The sequence below is a fragment of the Uloborus diversus genome, chromosome 1, assembly GCF_026930045.1.
Source record: "Uloborus diversus isolate 005 chromosome 1, Udiv.v.3.1, whole genome shotgun sequence".
NCBI classification, from domain to species: Eukaryota; Metazoa; Arthropoda; class Arachnida; order Araneae; family Uloboridae; genus Uloborus; species Uloborus diversus.
In genome coordinates, this window is record NC_072731.1 from 118,234,673 (window position 1) to 118,256,113 (window position 21,441).

The window sequence follows — 21,441 nt, forward strand, 5'->3', positions numbered from 1 at the left end:
TCGCAATCTTTAAACATCTGTTTTGAGGAACCATTTTTCTCATAATTTCCTATATTGTACACAGTACATAGACCATTAAGCTGAAATTACGATGGTATTTTTCCTACTTCTTAGGTTTTCAGCTTCCCCCCCCCCCCCAAAAAAAAAACGAAACCTGTTAAAAATACTAGATGACATTTACACTTTTCAAACTAAAATTTCACTTGTTCCACTACTTCTTTTACAAAAATTAGGATGTGTCTAAAATTTCACAAAAGCAATGCTGATAAAAAAAACTTTCACAAAAATAGGTAGCAAGAAAAAAATCCTGGATTGGCCCCTGAAATATGTTTCATTAAGTTTAAATCTGGCAATTGAGGCTATATTTCTAAGTTAAAGGACAATTTTTGATGCACCAAACGCAAATGTGTACTTCTTATCGTTATGTTGATAAAAAACAAAGTTGTTTCCGATTGCTAAATTTTGGGCTAATAAGTGAACAGCATAATTCATTATTTCATCAAAAAATTCCAAATTTCCAAATCCTGATGCTGTTATTCACCCTCACACAAAAACACCTTCACCGTCCTGATTAACTGATCCAGCAAAGTTCTTAAAATTAAGTTCCTGATTTTTTCTTATATTGACAATTATACACCATTTTAACTCAAAGTATTGAATTTATTTTCATCTATAAGTAAGACATTGTTTCAAAACGTTTTGAGCTTATTTATCATTGATTTTACGACGGAAAGCGTAAGTTGACTTTTTCGCACAAACAAGAAAATTTCTGCGGGAAGAGGTCCCCTTTAATCCAGCTAATCAGAGAACTTGGCGAACAATTTTAGGTGAAAATTAAACGTAAAATGTTTCATTCAATTCTGCAGAAACTTTTTCAGTACTCAAATGTGTATTTTTCATAGTTTTTTTAACTGTAAACTTCCAATCCCGCATTGTTAACTTTGCTAGTTGACGTTTTCTTACCTTGTTTTCGATCCGATTCCTTTCGTTAAAGTATTTTATCAAACACTTTAGTATAGAATGGAATAAATTAACTAATTTAAAGACATTTCAAACCAATTTATGGCTACTGTGAGGGAAAAAAAATCAAATTTTGAATTGTGTTTGTTGTTTTCTACTCATACCTGCCATTTTAAAATAATAAGCAGAATATTAGGGAATAAATAAACAAAAAATTAAAGGCAAATGACTTTACGGTGTCATTACAATGCAAAAAATATAAAAAACCCACATATGATAATTTTAGTCACGAATTTAATCGAAAATATTTCAGTGTACAATGACTTTTGTGGCTTATTTTTTCTGTCTCATCGTTTTTTGACAAATTTCAAAAATAAAATTTTGCAACATTTTGAAAAAAAAAAACTACTGGTTTTTATTCAAAATGGCATAGGAATGGTGTGAAAAAAAAAATTGGACTTCATATTTGAATTCAGTTTTGCATTATTTTGGTTTTACTACAAAATTTCAAGGTGTACGAACACTTTTGAGAGACACTGTAGGTGAATATGAATTTTCATATTATTCAAAATTCATTGAATATTAAGCACCTAGCAGGGCTTTAAATTAAAAGTGGTCTGCTGGACCGAGACAACAAAAACATTTTAATTTTAATGGTCCTTTGGACCAATGAAGATTTATTTCTGTTTCTCTGTATATTAAAAAAAAGAGTGTCAAAGAAGTTTACAAGATGTCTGGCGCACCTGCATCCAGGAGACCCCATAGCAAGGGCGGATTCAGAACGTATTCAAAGCAGGGTTGCTATTTCGTCCACTTTTTGTAAAAAGTCCGGGACGCCGAAGAAATAGGACGAAATATAAATCAACTGATTTTCCATATGTTTGATACATACATTTAATTTAATATTATAAATTTAGTAATTATTCTAATACATTGTCCACTGTCAATTGGATGCCTCAGTTGCCAAACCGATTATACTGCAGTTTAAAAAAAAATCTTCTTTTCTGCTTTAATAGTGCTTAATCAATGCTTAGAATGTGAATTTATATTAAACTTTTGGTTCAGTACATTTCTGGTCCTGCGATGACAGAAAATGTAACACAAGGGCCCATTCACTTCTATGTAAAACGCTATCTTCTTCATCACTTTTCTCGACTGTTAGTTTTATGGAGTTAATCAATTTGGCAAGTGAAGCATCCAATTAATCCATAAAATAAAATCACTAAATCCATAAAATAGAATTACTTTAAAATTTAATAAATCAAAAAAAAAATTATTAGACATTGGTGTAACTAATTTTAGATTATAATTTACTAAAAACTAAAAGAATTAAACAAAATGAATAAGCCATTGAGTGTAATTACATTATTATGTTTTAAAATAATAGAAATTGAAGACCTCAATGGAGCAGTCGCATGGAACGCTTAGAGACACACTTAGGGTTGGCCGGGGCACTTTTATGTAGTGCCCTTTTTTCAAAGAGCCAACAGTTATATCAGATTGATGCTGCTCCCCAAGCAAGAGCGGAAGATCATTGTCAGGTGTTACGTTATCCAAATAAATTTAGGCTATGAAAACTTTTCAATAGTAATTTTTCTCCCCTTCCCCCATCTTTTATTGTCAAAATAAATAAATAAATAATTCCAGTAGAAATATTTTTTATACTATTCTTCAAATTATTATTCTTAATATTTAGTACACTTTCACATCATAAGTGTTTTTTATTTATTTATTTATTTTTACGAAGTCTGAAAACCACGTTTTTGCACAATTCTTTTCAAAAGTAAACAACTTTTTAGCGATTAACTATTGATGCAAATCCTTTGAGAGTCCAGTACTAATTGTTCTGAAAGGTTTTTGGCCTTTTTTAAGCTTAAAAGGGATTTAACCATCTTGCAGTTCTTGACGAGATATCTCGTCCATTTAACATTGTAATTCTGGGACTGGCCAACCACAAGGGGGTTAAAGTAATAGAAAACTTGTATTTTCTGCAAAACAAACTTTATTTTCATTTCAAAACAACAAAAAGCACCCTTCTACTTTTTTTCTACATAGCTGATTTAAATATGCTAAAATAAAAAAAAAAAAATGATGCAGATCGTAGTAGGTACTCCGGAGATATAACTTATTTAATCTCCCAATTGAAAACACATTAAAACTGACTTTAGATAAAGAGTGGCAACACCCAACTGTTCATAGAATATTTTCTGTCCATTCACATTGAAAGAGAAAAATATTAGCTTGAAATTGATACCAAATTCAACTTAATTGGTTGAAAAATAAAGAAATTAGAGAAATTTTCTGAATTTGTGCCAAAATGGTGACTCTAAAAAGTGATCAAAAATCGAATTTTTGAAAAAATTCTCCAAAGCGTAATTTTCATTCAAAAAATCTAAAAAAAAATGAATTTGGGCTTTTCTCATAGGTATCTGTTCGTAAAAAAATAATGGACAAAATCTGAGACATGACGGCACATGGCATTAGGCGATTTGACGTGAAATAACCCTAACCAAATTTATCTTTTACCGGGACATGGAGTAAACCGGCCAGGACTCAGAGATTTTGTCTGAAGACCAGGACTCCTGGTCAAATCAGGACGTCTGGCAAGCCTACTTATAGAACTAGAGATATCAAGTTTGTTGTTCTGTCCTTTTCTTCTTTACTTTCCTCATACATTAATTCTCCCGCAAAGGAGAAAAAAGGTTTAGCTTCAGAATGGAAAAAAAAGTGCTGGCTTAAAAGCATGATACCTCTGAATAAACAATGTAACCAGAAGTAAAACTAAATTATTATTGTAGTTTAAATTTTCAAAATATTTTACAGTATTTGTTCATGTATTTGTAGCATTTGTAGAATTTTTTTAAATAATTATTTATTGTCAATTATTCTTTTATAGATCCACCACCTTTAGCCATGGAAATAGACCTTAAAGAAGGGGGGGACATAGAAATTGGCAGTGATGACTCTCCTGCAGGTAGTTTAAACACTCTTATAAAAAAACTACATTATTCTGACAAAATTATATTTTTACTATACATTTTTAATTTTATAAAAATTTAACTCTCATTATTATTTTATTAATAAAACGCAAACAATTTAAAAATTCTCTATGATAACTATAGTCTCGAGCCCGCTCACATATGGGTTATTCTCCTGCAATATGGAATTTTGCAATCCTGAATTTTTAATTTTTGAACTTTTCAGTAAGGATGCAGTTTGGCATTTTTTTGAAAGACAAAATATGTGTCTTGGTAAAACTACAATAGTTCATTAAACATGTACATTTATTATGCAGATAATGATGCTTTAGTGTGTGAAAGGGACAAAAAGTGTCATTATCATCCCATGTTAAAAAATCATGTAGAATTTCCAAAAAAATATATTGTTTTTAGTGGTTTTAAGGTTTACAATTAAGTACCAGCAATAACCTGACAGAAAATAAAGAACAAATATATCATTTTAAATCTTTTAATAAATTTAAAGTAATTTTGAGATTCTTTTTGTTTTATAAAACTATACTGGATGCATTACATCATTCATTTTTACTCGTTCAAATTAAGTCTTATAACCTAAAGTAAATATGTTTACGAAAATACTAATAGAACTACCTATTTAAAATACTTTTATTTAAAAAATTGAGAGAACATTAATAGTTTGAGAACAAGCCATTCTGTAGCAAGGACGGTAATGCCTCTGGAAGGATGGTAATGATCATGGCAGGTTGGAAATGACGTATGCATGGTTAAAATAACTTTAAGCAAACATACAGTAAAATTAATGTCAAAATACTATGTTTTTTTTTAAAAACAGAATATTATGACCTCATTATTTATGTATTTATTTTGCATTAAATACAGATGCTGAGAGTTTCTCTACCGAATTATGTTCTTCTTTTGCTACACAAAAAATATCTATGAGAAATGAGTATAGGAGGATCTTTAATAATGCAAAAAATGTGTTCTATGTCTATCTGGTGCTTGTCCTCTTCTGTGGACCAACAAAATTACTTTTTGTTTTTAATCTGGAGATAAAGTGGATTCTCAGACTATTACTTTGGTTTGAATCAACAACACCTGCACATTAAGGTCTGAATTAGTTATCATCCTTTGACAAATTACATTTTAAACCAATCAATTTAAAATATAATTTATTTTACAAAATGATAGCTAACTGGGAACCATTGAAGATTAAAAATAACAGCAACCCACTGCCTAACAGGTACTTATAATATAAGGTAATTTTAAAAAAAGTAGGTTTAAGAAAATTATGCATTTAAAATATTCAAAACAACGACAACAATTTGAAGGTAAAAATGTATATAATTAAAAAAAACAAAGCAAATAATTTTATTCTATCCTCAGTCTGACATTACCATCCAAATCTTTACGCTTTGTGCTGGATGGTAATTATATTTCGCTTTATTTTACCTGGCATAAGCTAAACTGTAGCTACCATTCTAAAAATTTTGCACATTTTGATCAAAGGTTCATCTAATGTAAGCAAATAAAAAACAAAAATACATAATAATGTTTAAAATAACTATTAATAGGTATGGATAAAAATGACAGCAATAAAAAAATTTCTGCTTAATTTGGTAGCTACACATCTAATCAAGATGCATGAAGATTTCCACACAATTAAATTTTTGCTTTTCAAACAAACTTAAAGGTGGCTGTTACTAAAACTGAATACTGTTTGGGTTAATAATACCACCAAGTGGTTATGAAAGAGTGTAAAAACTGTTGGATGGTAATGATGCAAAATGTCAGGGACAAATTAAAACTGTTTCACTAAAATTTCAAAATTGCAATCAAACAAAAAAGAAACTTTGTTTTGAATTTGATTATGGTAGGCAATTATGAAGAATTCTTTTCAAGGCATTTTTAAGTTTTATTTGCAGTATAGTTAGATCATAAAAGACTAACATTGAGTTGAGGGACAGTGGATGGTAATGACTTTTTAGTATATCTTTTTAGTCTCAACAAAAATAGATATTATCTATCACTGCTAAATCCATGTTATTTTGTTTGGCAGATAGTGACAAATAAATAGTATTAAAAAAAATAGTTTTTAAAGATTTATGAAGTTGCAGCAAACATGGGACAGAAAATTCCACATTTCTAGAGAATGACCCATATGTCCATATGTGTATATATATAGTTATTGAAAAAATAGATTTAGTTTCTTTTGACTACTTATGTTTTATTTCATTATTCTACTTTTTTGATTCAGCAGTAATGATATGTATGTATATTGAGGAAGTATTCTAGTCTAGAGGCAGAGCTTCAGTAATGGAGGTACCACTATTAGGGTGGAGTGAAAAAAATAAATTTTTGAATTTTGGAAATGCTTGGGGTCTCAAAAGTTGCCTTTCAGCATCAATAGATTAGCCTTAAGATCTTAGTCTCCTAGGATAAAGTTTTTAGGTTCCAAAAAAGTCCAAAAGTGCTTAAAATTGACCTTTTTTTTGGACATTTTTTGCTCAAGATAAAATATATAATTTTGAAATTGCATGTTGGTGTGTTAAGTCTAGGTAACATTAATATCTCCTACAAGTTTTAGTTCAATAGAGTAATGTCTTTAAATTTTCCAAAAGCCACAAAATAAACCAAAAATCTATGTTTTTCTTCCATTTTCACACAATCTTTCAAAACCAAAATAGGTTTAGTGCATACAATATAAATAGTTTAAACACAGAGTTGGAACTTATTTATCAGTTATTTAACTTATTTCTTATTTAGTAGATAACAGATAGCATTACATTTAAGAACATTTGCTATATATCAATACAGTAGTCTTTTATACAATAGTGGTCCAAGTAAGAAGCACCCAACAAGAACAAGTAATTTTTTTACCAGTGAAACTTTTTCGATTATAAAATTTTTCAAATCCATTTTACCGAATTTTCCTTTATGCAAGTCGAATTAACTTGTATTAACTTGCAAACAGGGCCACCTTCTTTTTAGGGTGGGGCGAAAAAAATTAATTTCCGCATTTCGAAACGTACAAGTGATTTTTTTCCCAAGTGAAAGAGCATTATATTACATCTCCTATAGAATTACATTTTATTCTGATAAAAGAACCCTGCTCAAAATACACAGGACATAAAGCAGTTCCGCACAGAGAAGCTGAAATGATACAGTACAACATTATTAACTTCTTAACATCTAATGAGCAGCCACTTGACAACTTGGATGTTTTTGGTTGCAGCGGTTCCAACACCAATACCGGTGTGACAGGAGGTGTCATTCGTCGTCTAGAGTTAAAACTAAACAACTTCAAGCAGTGGTTGATTTTGTCTGCTGTGTGCAAATGAACTTCCATTGCTTGATTCCTTGATTGAGACATTAAAATGCACATTTGAACAGAGCAACAAAATTACCCGCAAGTTTTTTAGTACATATCAGAAAAGCTACCAAAACGAGCAAAAATCTCCCACTGGTGAAGTTTAAATGTAGACAGAACCGGTATCCAAAGTGGTCATAATTTCAATCCCATGAAAAAAAAATATATATACATGTATATACTTACATATATTTTACTTTACCTCGACATCGTAAAATGTGCCGCCCCCTAATATATGCCGCCATAAGTGGTAGCACAGTGCCTACACAAGAAGCCAATTAATCAACGAGGAAACAATCAGTCATTTGTTGATTTTTATTTAATAATTTTACTAAAGGCGAATCTATTTAAGTGGCTAGTACACGTGTTCTGGTTCAGTCCCACGAAAAGTGCTTACTTATCTTTGTTGCACCTAAAAACGCTTGTGTAAAGAATTGCTTGCTGCTCGCCGCTCCATTTTACCGACTTCTCTTTTAAAATGTGCAGCTGTTTTGAAACTAAATGACTCTATAAGTCAAAAACAAACGAGAAACTTCCTACACAATTTTTATCGTATCTATTAAGAAAAATGTTCTTAGTTTACTTTTTCATTGCTTTATTTTTTTTCTCCAGTTTCAAATATTCAATAATTTAATACTTTCTAGAATTTATTAGGATACGCCTTTCTTTCCTGCTGGTAACACCACTTGAATTTGCCGCTCCCCTGAAGTTGCCGCCCGGGGAAAGAACCACGGCTTGCCCCTCCATAGATCCGGCTCTGGTTTTTTTCTGCATCTGATAGAATGTGTTTGGAACTTCCATGTTATATAGAATTCGAATTATAATGCTTCTTTTTAAAGCAGATTTTAAACATGGCTAAGCTTTTATTCAAGCAATTGGTAACCAAATTAATTTTGGCCGACAAGGAAATTAAAAGCAATGATTTAAAATTTTATCTGTTGCCAGTTTCTATTTGTTAACAAATAAAATACAGTAAAACCTGTAAAATTGACCACTTGTCTAAGTTGGCCGCTTTTTTCAGGCTCGGAATTAGCCTTTATTGTATAAATCAACCTCTGTAAGTTGACCACTCAAGTAGTGCACCGGAAGTGCTCAACTTATACTGGTTTCACTGTGCTTGTAGTTTATTTTTAATAGTGTAAGACTTTTTAAATATTTTTCAATTTTAACCCTTGATTCTACATTTGCGACTCAGGTGTTTTTTTTTTTTTTTATATATAATTTTTCATTTAAGATGATCTTGTTTCCAAAAATGTTTTTCACTTTACTTCAGAAAATAAGAAACAGTTTTGGTGATTATAGGAAAAGGTATAAGTGCATTGTTATTTAAAGTCTGTATCAAATGACTGGTATGACAGCAGCATTGTCATGAGATCTTTTGAACTCTTAACTAAAATTTATTTATAATTGTTCAAATTCTATTGCAGGTTTTTTTTTTTTTAACTAAACGGTGCTATTTAACAACTACCAAAGTTTTATTCTTTTTTCATCTAATTTGATTTAATACAGTAGTAGTAGTTGAATGAAGGATACCAAGATAATTTTCATTTTGATTAAATTACAATAAAAATAACCCAAAAAATTAATTTTCTTAAAAAAGCCGGCTTTTTTAAAAGTGATTTAAACAAAAAAAAAAAAAGGCCGGGGCTTTTTTAGCCCGGCTAAAATCAAGCAGTCCTGTTATCCCACGAGGTTAAGATTTTATGGGTAGCCTATTAATGCTAAAAGGCAATTTTTGAGACTCCAGGCTTTTCAAAATTTAAAAATGTTTTTCACTCCACCCTAAACACTATACCAGTACTCTGGTTATATAGATAATCACCAGAAGAAGTCGCAAAGCTATCCCAGAAATTTCTTGAAATTGTAGTCCTTACTATGCAATTTTAGACAATCTTTGATGATTTAGGGAAAAAGAGATTCGGGAGCTCCCTCTCGAAAATTTTTCGAAATTTGGCAATTAAAATTAACTACTAAAACAAAGTTTTTGGAACATCTTTGGTAATGTTAGTGAGGAAAGTTCGCGAACCCTTAATCAGCATTTTCTAAAACTGAAATTCCAGAAATGCAATTATAGATGATCTTCAATGATTCTATCAAGGAGTTCAGGTGCTCTCCCTCGGACAGTTTTTCGTCATTGAAGCCCAGAAATCGAAATTTTAGACAATCTTTGATGATTGAAGGTGGTTCGGGGGTCCCAGAAAAATGTTGCAAATTAAGGTCCTAAAAACAAAAATTTAGACAATCATTAATGATGGATAGAGTGCGTTTCTCGCGGTTTTAGGTTGGGCGTTTCTCGGGGAAGCACTCTTACACTTAGTGGTAGCACTCTCTTTGAAGTTTTTTGGAGTTGATGTCCTAAATATGTAATTGTAGGCCTTCTCTGGTTACGATATTGGAAAGGATGCGGCTTGGAAACTCTCCGTCAAACTTCTTTCAAAATCAAAGTTTCAAAAATCCTCTCCACAACTACCTTTGGTAACAAAAAATTAAAGGATAAATTTCGAGTTCCCTCCTTTCCCTTTCTTCGCTATGTCCCTATCTTCTTTTTTGTGTCAATTATTGATATAAATATTGTGGAAACCCATTGCCGAGTTTTTCTTCTCCAAAACTGAGTGCTTTCGTTTTAAATAATGAAATTTTCTATTTCCAGCCTGGTACTTTTATTTATTTGAAATATAGTGTTTGCAGACTCAATAAAAATACATTTAACATTTTTGATTGATTTGGTACTTTTAGTGATACAGAAGTGACTCTCGACAAGGGTGCAACAAGAAGAAGGGCCGTAATTTACCAAGATTATTTCGAAAAATTATGACTTTAAAGTTAATTACCTTAATTATTTTTTCAAAGAAAATTAGTTACAATTGAGCTAGAAGGATAAAAGAGGCAATTCCTAATGCCCCCCTCCAAAAAAAAGAATTTTTGCGTGCATGACGCATTTCCTGGGTCTTCTAAATACTTCTACATTGGATTCTCCCCTTCTCTCGCCAAAAACATTCAAGATAGTATCAAATTTTCGCTTCAATTTCATAAATGTTCCGAGTGAGAATCTTCGTAAACTCCTCCTGTAACATTATAGAAGATATATTTAAGGCTAAAAAGCATTTTTGGCTCTTCAGTTTTGAAAAGTTTCCAGAGAGGACCTTGAGTCTTTCCTCCCTCTAAGCATCACCTGAAATAGTCTAAAGCTGCGTTTTTCGAACTATATTTTCACAAATTAGGGGGCAGAGGACCCCGTGGTTCTTTCTCTCTAAAATAATCGAAGATGATCTGCAGCAGCGTTTTTAGAAACTCAATTACGAAATTTGCCGGGGGAGGGAGCTCAAATCTCTATTTCCTTGAAACCTACATTATCAAACATCGTCTAAAAATGCACTTTTACAACTACAATTTCAAGAATTTTCTAAAGGGAGAAATCTCCAGATCCCCTTACTTCTACGTAAATATTTTACTTACGAATGTTTCATAATAAATTGCTACATTTTATTTTTATTAATGTATTTCCAGAAAACGGTGTGGGGGGAGGGCGCTAACCTTATAGTTCCCCTTGGACGCTTTAGACTCAATAGGCACGCCACTGAGCATCTTAAATTTGCACACGAGCGTCTTTATTTTTCTTTCACGAAAAGCATAATATTCCTTGATATTTTTACTAAGCGTTTCAATATTATGAACTTTATTCATGTAAAAAGGGGGTAAAAATTAATTTCAAGGGTGTCAAAAAAAGTTCCCATTCAAATTTAGGACCCGAATTGATTTCGCAAAACATAACCTTGCAGCGCTAATTCATGAAAACATTTTTTTATATTTTTTATCATAACATAAATGAAATGCGTATACAAGAAGAAGAAATGATGAAAGCTGAGTGTGTGATGTGGAAGCTGAAGCTGGTTTGTAGAAGCTGCCTTGCCCGTCAGATCTTAATAAAATTTACAATAACTCCAAAAATAATTCGAATTTCTGTAAATCCTCTCGGGGGTTTATTCTTAAAGGTCTAAACTTTGAAAATATGAAAAGAAAAAAAATCTATTTTTTGGAATTTCTGGACTAGAATACCTCTTTAAGCGCGTAGTTAATGCTCATCATAAGTAAAGCAGGATGTTCGAAAAAACCATGAAAGTTATAAGTTTTTGTAAAAGCTAACTAAAATGTTATGTTCATGACCCAAGTTTTGATGACATTTTTTTTCGTTCTTGGGTTAGTTTTAATTTTTAGGGCATTTTTTCATTTAAATGCATATTTTTTTTACATATTTTATGATATTTTAAACATTTTAGGAGATATTTATTAGGAGGCAAGGGAATGTAAGTGGACATTTTCAAGCTTTGAGAAATCCTTGTTCAAGGTTACGATTGTAGGTAGGCTTTCATTGAAAAGATTTTATAAATGTTGATAGCACCTAACAGGGGGTAATTGTACTATCTCTTGGTCTAAAACAGATGAGAGGTTCACCTACCATTTGTACTGGTTATCTCTAAATTTCTAATTTAAGCACGTACATCTGTTTGCTTCTCACTGCTTCATATAGAATTAAAGAAATTGTTATAATATTTCTGACTTTTGTTGTGTAACTCAATATGTCTCCTACAACCTGCTTATCCTTACTATCCTAAATTCAGGTTACAACGGCATTGCTTTTGGAAGTAGCATCGATGAAATTAATGATTATTTATGAAATAGCCTATTGTCAAGCATTAAAAACTTGATACGAATGCAAGAATTTTTTTATCTGAACCAATTGTATGAAATTTAATAAACTATTGTATGAAATTTAATGGCCTAAATATTTTTCTCAGACTGGGAAAATGTTGACATAGAAAATAACCACATTGCTGATGATGATGAAAGTGCAGAAGTAGAAGAAGTAGAAATTGTTACAAAAAGTAAGAAGAAAATTTTATTGGAGGAAGAAGAAGGGACGAGAAAGGAACATGTAAATGTTGTTTTTATTGGACATGTAGGTAAGCATACATTGAAATTTTATAACCAGGTAATTTTTGGATCAAACTATTTTCTTGTTTATTTCCAACATCCTCATTAGCTTCTTGAATTTGTTGTTAATTTCATATCTTGTACGTCCTAGCTTGGACAGGACAATATTCATTCTATCTTGAATTTCATATAACAGAAGAAAAATTCGAGATAGAAGGGTTCTAGATATAGAGGTTTTGAAAAAGTTTTTTAAAAATGGGCAAGTGGAGCAAAATTAACGAGTTTATATTCTTTTACACTGATATTGTTGATAAATTTTGCCGTATGATATGTTGTATCAGGGGCAAATACAGGGAGATTTTGTATTTAACTTGGTAAATAATTTCAATCTCCTGAACCGGCATACGCAAATGCTTACCCCCTTAGTGTCTAAAGAACCAACTGATTCATGTGTTTACCAGCAGAAACGGTATAACGTCACAGCCTAAGTGTTGAGTAACATGTTGCAGACGCTGATATGAAAAATTGTTTTAAAAGTTTTCACGGTTAAAAATCTCTAAGAGTTGAGATGTAAGGGGTGTGATCGTAAAAGGATTATTAGAGGATTCGGATGTATTAAAAGACATGTTTTTGCTTTTCTGAGAAATGTTGCGCAAGTGACACAGTTAAAGCCAAAAAATCATAACTTTGGCAATTTTCATGATATCACAAACATTTTTTCATTAGAATGTTCAGAATAACTTGCAGAATAAGGAAAAAATGTATTTGAAAATATATATATTGAATAGTGCAGTTACCATTAGCTCAAACTCGGATTTCTAAAAAAATTTTGAAGAAAAAACATGAAATTTTTTTAAAAATATTTAAAAAAAAAAGGGCACAACACCAATCAAAGTAATTTTTTAAAAAAATAATCCTTAAAGTATAAACTAAATGCTTCTAAAAAGAAATTGGTGTTTTTTTTACTGGCAATATAGTTAATTTCACTGTAAACAACAAATTATGTTTACAATAGCTTACGCAACATAACTATTTTTGGCTTACTGCTATGCAATACTAATTGCTCTATAATCATATACACAAGCTATATATAATACAAAATAGGGCTGTTTTACAATATATTAGCTCATAATTCAATGTTGATGAGATTGAAAATAAAGAATTTACACAAAATTGAAAAAAAAGAAAAGGTGCTATTTCATGATTTTGTACTAAATATTCTGAACTTAATACTGGCTCATTTAGAACTATTTAAAACAAAAATTTGTGTGTGACAATAACTTTTAATTGACCTTGAAACTATTTTAAAATGCAATTGCAAAGGAGGTCGATTGAATTTATCTTTCTCCCAGGAAAATAGTACATTCTGCCTGTGGCTTTTGTAAGAGGAGGATTGACACATAAAATTATATTGCTAATCGGAATGCTGCTAACATCTTCTTTTGAGGGCCAGTGGAAAGATGGAGATGGTCCATGGGGATGCATAAAAGTTACTTTAAAAACCCCTTCTTCTTTGTGTTTCGAAAATACTAATCCAAAAAACCACTGGTTGTCATAAATGCAGGCTACATAATTATGTACACCAACATTTTAATGGATGAACTTTCTTCGGAAAAATTGAAGACAGTGCAAAAGTTTTTGTCAAAACTTACACGTTTTGTTGCAATTGAGTTTTCAGAGATGGGTTGAAAATGGCAATAACTACGAGTTCCTGGAACAGTCTTGGCTTTTGAGAAAAGAGTCTCCAGTTCTTTGCGTGTTTCTCTTAGTGTTTTTTTTTATCATTGTGAATTTTACGGTTTTAATATTTGTAATACAAAACTCAACGATTTTTTGTGTAGTATTAATACTTTTGCTAGGAGTCATTTGGAGACTTGCTTTTGCTACCATGCGTTTGACGGTGCCACTACTCACAAAGAGATTTGCCTTGGCTTGTGGCAAAAAAACACCAATGAGCTTTTAGTTGGAAATCTCTTTTATGAAGCCAAATTAAGAAAATTTTTAGTTTTTGTACTGTGCAAGCACATTTATTACTAAAGTAGATTACATTTCTTACAGCTGGAAAATTATTTTTTAAGTATTCCACTATAACCTTTTGTGTTTGGTAAACAAATGCAACATCATGTTCCAGGTCATTTGACACTATGCACAAACTGGAAACTATTAAAGCATTATCGTTTTCGTTCTTTGTATAAATTACTGCTGGATGAAGAGAGCAACTATCACTTGTGCAATGGTACCCTTGGGCTTCATTTTGTAAGATAAAGGAGTAGTTTTCACTAAAATCCATAATAACAATGGCTTTATCTAATTGGGATTACCTTTGATTTTTTTCAAATACCTAGCTTGAGCTTTAGTTATGAAGGATTGAGGTATTAGTTTTTCTAAGGCTTCAATTAAAATTTCCGAATATTCTTCAAAGGTGACAGTGAACTGCACCTGTTGAGTTCTGTCTTTAGAAATCCAAGCAGAATAAGTAACTTCAACAATAGGATCCCACTCTTCAAATTTTTCCCTTATAAAAGATTTCAGGTTGTCACTTGAAGGGCAGACTGTACAGCGCTGTAACATACAATCCCTGTTTTCTCTTGAACAAACTAACTTCTCAATGAGTTCATTGTAGTTCTCTTCAATTGAACAAGCATGTAATAATAGTAAAACATTTTCATGAATTGTGTATACACAAACGGTGTACCAGCAGTACCTGCTAATACACACCACTTTGGTTTAAGCATGCAAAAATTAACAATCCAATTTTAATCTCTGGGTGGTCCAACTTGAAAGCAGAATATAGTTCATTTAGATTTCCTAGCAGCAACACGTTTTGCATATATGCATTTTTTGAAACACTTACTTTATCTTTAGCACCTGGTTCTAGAATATTCATCACTTTGATAGAAGTTTTTCACAAGCATTATTATGTTTTCATCAAGTGTTTTCCCTTTTGGATCAGGCAGTGCAATTATACCCTTACTCTTTAGAAGATCTTTTGCTTTTCATACAGTGTACTCACTCACATTGAATTCTTTGCTTATTTTAGTTCTACTGCATAAAGCATGAGCTAGGGTTAAAATTTGTATTTTTTCTCTGCATGAAGTAGTAACCCTAAGCTTTTCTTTCATTAATTCTATTAATCTGTCCATATCATTTGCTTTTTGTTCAACTTCTTTTGTCAATGCAAGTGGAAATTCATCAGCTGCAGGGATTTCCTCTTATAAAACTTTGCTCAATTTAGATTTCAGTGTACTGGTAACAGATTCAACTTTTCACTTTGCATAGCTTGATTTTCTGTTTGGTGCATAGACATGGAAACCGGTTCGCTCGCGCTCTCTTAACTAGATGGATCATCCTGTGGTAGAAAAGTGATTCCTTTTCAACCAGCGATCGTCCGCCATTGGTAGGGCAAGAACTTTACACCGCGCAACACATAAGCTTACTATCGGTTCGTTTTCCGCAATTTTCTGGGATTTTTCTGTTTTAAAATAGTACTTTCAGTGAAAGATTTTTTTTTTCAATTTGAAAAAAAAAAATCCTCAAAATAATTTTTCTGTTCGAAATTAACTATTAGAGGTAATTTCAAAACAGAAAATAGATTTCGCATCTTCTTAATTTGTAACTCATTCGTCATTCGGAATTATGCGAAACATTAAAGTATACTTTTGTCTTTAACGAAAAATTAATTTTTGGGTAACGGATAAGTCAGTTTTAATCACTACGAGGATTTTTTACGCTGCATCTCGTATTTTGTGTGAATTCTCGCATATTTTCAAATAAAGGGATTTTAAATTAACTCGGATATATCTGTGAAGTTTACTGCATAAAATTTGCAATTTATGGGTAAATTTATATGTACTTTTGGTTGGTAATAAATTATAAATTTAAGAAATCAAAATTGATATTGAATGGCTTTTAAAGTCATGATAACATGTTTAATTACTCGTAATCAGAATATGTACTTTAAATTGCAAGAAGTAAAATTTACAAAATATTTTTATTGAACAAAAATGGCATAAGGTACATAGATTTGTAAATCTCACATCCACTTTCGGATCAGAATCAATAACAAATATCTTACTAATATTATATATGCGAAAGTTTGTCTGTATGGATGTATGGATGGATGTATGGATGTTTGTTACTCTTTCACGCAAAAACTACTGAACGGATTTTGATGAAACTTTACAATAATATAGCTTATGCATCAGAATAACACATAGGGTAGTTTTCGTCCCGTTATGGGGGGAAAACCCCCTTAGGGGGGTAATAAAACATAATTTTTGTATAAATTCTCTAATATTGGGATGAAAAAATACTTGCACATATTTACATTATATGTCCATCGAAAGCTCTGATTTTTCTGCTGAAGATGGCACCTGTTCGAAATTTCTAAGTAGAATAAAAAACGAGTTATGAGCTTTTTAGATCCATGTTCGAAGGCTTTCCTCAACTCAATACAGTATTTAGTGTATCATCTCAACTCCCTGTCGATAGCGACAATTGTTGTATTGTTGACTTTCTTTGCTTTTCGTGATTGTTCAAGGCTTTTCTCAAGTCAAATCTTAAAGTAAGATTTTTGCACAAGATTGGCAAATAATACATGATTTGGCTGATGATTTTCCATTTAAACGGAACTTTAATGAAATTAATGGTTTTTATTATTATTTATGCTAATTGAACATTACTCATTATCCAAACAACCAGCAGATCGCCAAAATTTTTGCAGAAAGATTTCCGTAGCTGATGCATTTGGCAGTTTTTTCAACGTTGCTGTTTTTGAAGCCGAAGACTACGTCATAATGTTTCTCAGCTTTCACCATGTAAACAAAATATCGCCAATCAAATAGTTTTCAAAAGACTTTTTTTACTGTGTTAAATAATCCAGCAACTAAATTAGGCAAATCCATAAACAGCACAAAAACTTCCATTAATTTTCCTTTTTGCACAATTTCAAACAATCACCAAATTTTATTACTTATTTTGGTAACATTTCGAATGAAACTGTTTAGCGCCATTTTATGGTGACCAAAAATATCTCAGCATCTGGCGACGATATCTCTGTAACGAAAATTAATATCATATCGTTTTACAAAGTAAGGAAAGAATGGGAGCATCATCAAAGGTACCTCGAAACGACTTTCGCAAATTCGGTAAAATCGCACCAAGAGCCACAATGATTGAAATTTCCCGAAATAACTAAAGCAAGTATAAGGGGATTACGAGCGCAGCTACTTTTTTTTAATCACTTCGTACTTCATTAGCCATACAGAGAAGGTTTTAGACTCCATGTTAAAAAAAAGTATCAACAGATTAATCTTTTTAAACATGAGAAGATTAATTTCATGTTTTTTAAATTTGTATATGCTTAAATATAGTGCTTTCGTTTCTAAATCAATACTACTTTGTTCTTTATACTTATTGCTATTTTAGTTTTATGGGTAAGGAAGAAACTCGATTTTTAATCACGTCAAAAAGATGTGTTTTAAATTCTTTTACTTAAAACAGAAAACAAAAGCAAGTAACGATTTTTTCTAATAATTTTTACTGACCCAGGCAACGCCGGGTATTTTTGCTAGTTATGAAATAAAATAATATGTAACACTTGCAACTAAATTGTTGATAAAACACGAAAATTTGCTATTAATTCTCTATTACGTGCAGGTTTTAATGGTGACAACTTTTCAACGCTATTTTTTGATTGATCTAAAAGTTTTTTGTCCTTAAAAAGACAAAAGACTTTAGTTTTCGAGCGGTATCTGCCTGCATGCGTGTGAAAAATTTTATCCATTTCTCACTGAAACTTGCTAAATTTAAACTTTTCTTAAAATTACGAGAGAACTACAAACTTCATATTTCGGTTACGGGGACACGAAGGCAAAAAATTTACGAATCTAGACACATGATGTACTTAGCTCTTTCCATTGCTACTAAATCATCAATATTTTTTCGTTATTACACTATCGTATGGTTTCCTAGTATCTTTCAAACTTGAAGCATTAGCTATCGTTATATTGTTCTAAAAGCTAGTAAATTGCATAAAACTATACGTAATCAGCTTATATGTTAACTTAGTAATTGTTCATGTTTTACTTCAAGCAAAATTAAAATAAAATGCTGTTTGGTATAAGTTTATTTATGCTATTTTACACTTAACGCATAATTTAATCGTTATTAAAGAGTTTTTGTTAATTTTTGTCTGATTCTACTACGCTTACAATTGAGATTCTTAGAAATATGGTGACATCTAGTTTTAACATATTGGTTTGCAAGTAATTTTATTAGTTGAAGTGTATGCTCCCTATCTTTATCATCATTGCCATGATTGATCTCTTTAAATAATGAAATGCAAGTAAAATTGGCTACCACTAAATTGACAATTTTGGTTCTTATTTTGACCACACACATTTTTGGTAAACCTTTGTTAATATACTTACGGATATACTTTTCTGTTTCTGAGCAAATTTTAACACTATCCTTAGTCGGTTTCGTCAGCCCTCCTTTATTTTTCCTATCAAATAGTAGTATGCGTTACAATATTACTCCTGTTGATTATTTAACCTTATAGTAGCTCAAACTAAATTCTACGCTTCTAAATACAAACTCACTCTTATCTGTAGAAAGATACATTGCTTCCTTTCTTTGCTCTATTCGTACACTTAAATGCTGAACACGAAGTCGGCATGATTGAGTTTCATCCACCTGAAAAAAGCTGAGAAATGAAGCAAATGGTGTTCAACCACCAATATACAGTAGTACCTCCTCTATCGGACACCTCCAAATAAGGGACACCTCTATTTAAGGGACATTTTTTCTGGTCATTGGGAGCTTCATGTATTTGCCTCTGAATAAGGGACACTCTATTTAAGGGACAGTTACAGAGAAAACATACAAAAATTAATGCATACAAAGTATTGAATTTACTGGAATTTGAGTCTTTAACTCAATTGGAGAAAGGTTGACATGAACGTATACTGACGTATTCTAAAAGTCTTGCTAAAATTTATATGCCTGTTCATTTTCTCTCTGAGCACTTTATTCAAGTAGGCTAACAGCCGATGGATAGTCAACGGCCCACGAATAGCTTTGTGAAAAAAACTTGAGGTGTGAACACTGATTGAAATTTATACTGTATTGAATTTTAAATTGCATGAAATCAAATAAATTCATGTAAGAAATTACTTCAAAATAGTTCATGTATCTTCCAAAACTTTAGGATAATCAAATTTTTGATTAAATTTTAATTATTTAAAGAATAAATTTTGAAATTTGAATGGTTTTGAATTTATTCAGTATACATAAATCATTTTATCTTAAATGTTAATAGTTCATGTTTATTACGAAATTATTCTGAATTAATATCTAATCATTTCATATACCTCCGAAGAAGGGACACCTCTATTTAATTGTGAAAATTTTCGGTCCCCTTAGTGTCCCTTATTGAGAGGTTCTACTGTATTTGCCCTCACAATGTCTGCCGCGTCTACTCCTAGGGAGAATCATTTTCCCCTCCGAACTTCGGTAGGCTGATCCATCTAGTTAAGTGAGCGAAAGCGAACCGGTTCCCATGTCTATGGTTTGGTGCTAACCCGTGAAGCTTCATTGGTGATTCTCCTAAATTTTGTAGAGATGAATTTAGGTCTTCCATTGTTTGTAGCTTGGAAGTAGATGCTTCTAAGTAGCTCACTTCTTCACTGTCACTGACCATTTCTTCCTCTTGCAATAAAGTACTACTTTTGTTTACTTTATTTCTACAGACATCACATATTTTCTGCCGAGGTACTGATTTCACACAATTTTGTATGTTATTAATTTTTTGGGAAAATTATAAACTTATTACTTGAAAAGATTTTGATACATTTTTCTTGTGAGATCGGAATGGATCCACACAGAAACTTTGGTGGATTTCAAACTTTGTTTAACAATGTTTAACTTGTTATAAAATACAAGTTGTTTTCTAAATAAACAAATAAACGGCCTCTTTGGAATACTCGATTGAAATCAAAAAAAGTCGTGCGAAACTTGATGCTGTACAATCGTATGTACGTACAAAATTTTAACTTTGGATTAATGAATTTGGCATAACTGCAATTTTTGATTGCCTGCAAACATCAATATGTGTTCAAATATCGTTTAAAAACATCAAAATTGGTTTCAAGGTAATTAAAACTAAATTTTAATTTTTTCGGATAATCCGAGTTTTTAGTAGTCCAAGGGTGGTGCAAGCCCCAGTTACCTCGGATTTTTGTGACTATACTGTACATATTACTGCTTTATACCAATTTTTTAAAAAAAGAAGTTCTGGTATTAAAAGCCCCCCCCACTCCACCCCACCCCTCTCATCTATTGTATTTGTGGCATCTATATGACCAATTTTTAAATATGTTATAAATCAGTTTTTCAAAAAAAAAAAAAAAATTGAAATTATTTTTTGCACAGTTAAACTTTGAACCAATTTCGAGCTTCTAAATGCTCGAGACAAACATAAATTGCTAATGATCAGTAATGATTCATGGTCATTTGGCTATTTTATTTAATTGTCAAATTGAACAGTTCATAATTAAGAAGAGATTTTTTTCTTTTTCTATTCTATTGGTGTGATTTTTTTTTTTTTTTTTTTTTTTTTTTTGCTTACTGTACAACTTTCAGTTATCTTTTTTGTTTATACTGTATAACTTTTAAATTTCTTTTTCCCTTATAGATGCTGGAAAATCAACCATTGGAGGCCAACTTTTGTAAGTCTTTTGATGTCAAGGGTCAATCCAGTCCGCATTATGTGAAAAAAAAAATTTTTTTTTGGCATTTTTCTTTTGTATGTTCTTTGTGAAAAGAACAATGTCATGTGGTATAGACATACTTGCCAATTCTACTGTTTTTAACGGGAGACTCCCGTTTTTTTGCTTCCACCTCCCGCGATTTCCCGTTTTTTACCATTTTCTCCCGTTTTTTCAGTCAATCATCAAAAAGTTTCACTTTCTTCTCAATAGATAGCGCCCTCTTCTAGTCTACCAATGTCAAGGAATAAGAATTTTTACAATTAATAATTCCGTTAGTAAAAACTAATTTTTTGGATGCTTTCCACATTGCATGTTCAACAAAGCATGTGCTCTGCCAAAAATTGCAGCAGATTTCAATCTTTTTGCATCTTGAAAATATTTCAATTATTTTGAAAGTTTGAAGTTACTTTAACATGTGCTGTGCTCTGTACCT

The 21,441-nt window shown here is 31.4% G+C and overlaps 1 protein-coding gene across 1 annotated transcript in view; it reads left to right on the plus strand.

Annotated features, from left to right (window-relative positions):
* LOC129231698 (eukaryotic peptide chain release factor GTP-binding subunit ERF3A-like) overlaps positions 1-21,441 on the plus strand; it is a 79,997-nt gene that overhangs the window by 1,585 nt on the left and 56,971 nt on the right. The window contains exons 2-4 of the mRNA XM_054866065.1: positions 3,857-3,934; positions 12,102-12,266; positions 20,933-20,966. Of these exons, the coding sequence (XP_054722040.1) occupies positions 3,857-3,934; positions 12,102-12,266; positions 20,933-20,966 (277 nt within the window). The remainder of the gene's footprint in view (positions 1-3,856; positions 3,935-12,101; positions 12,267-20,932; positions 20,967-21,441) is intronic.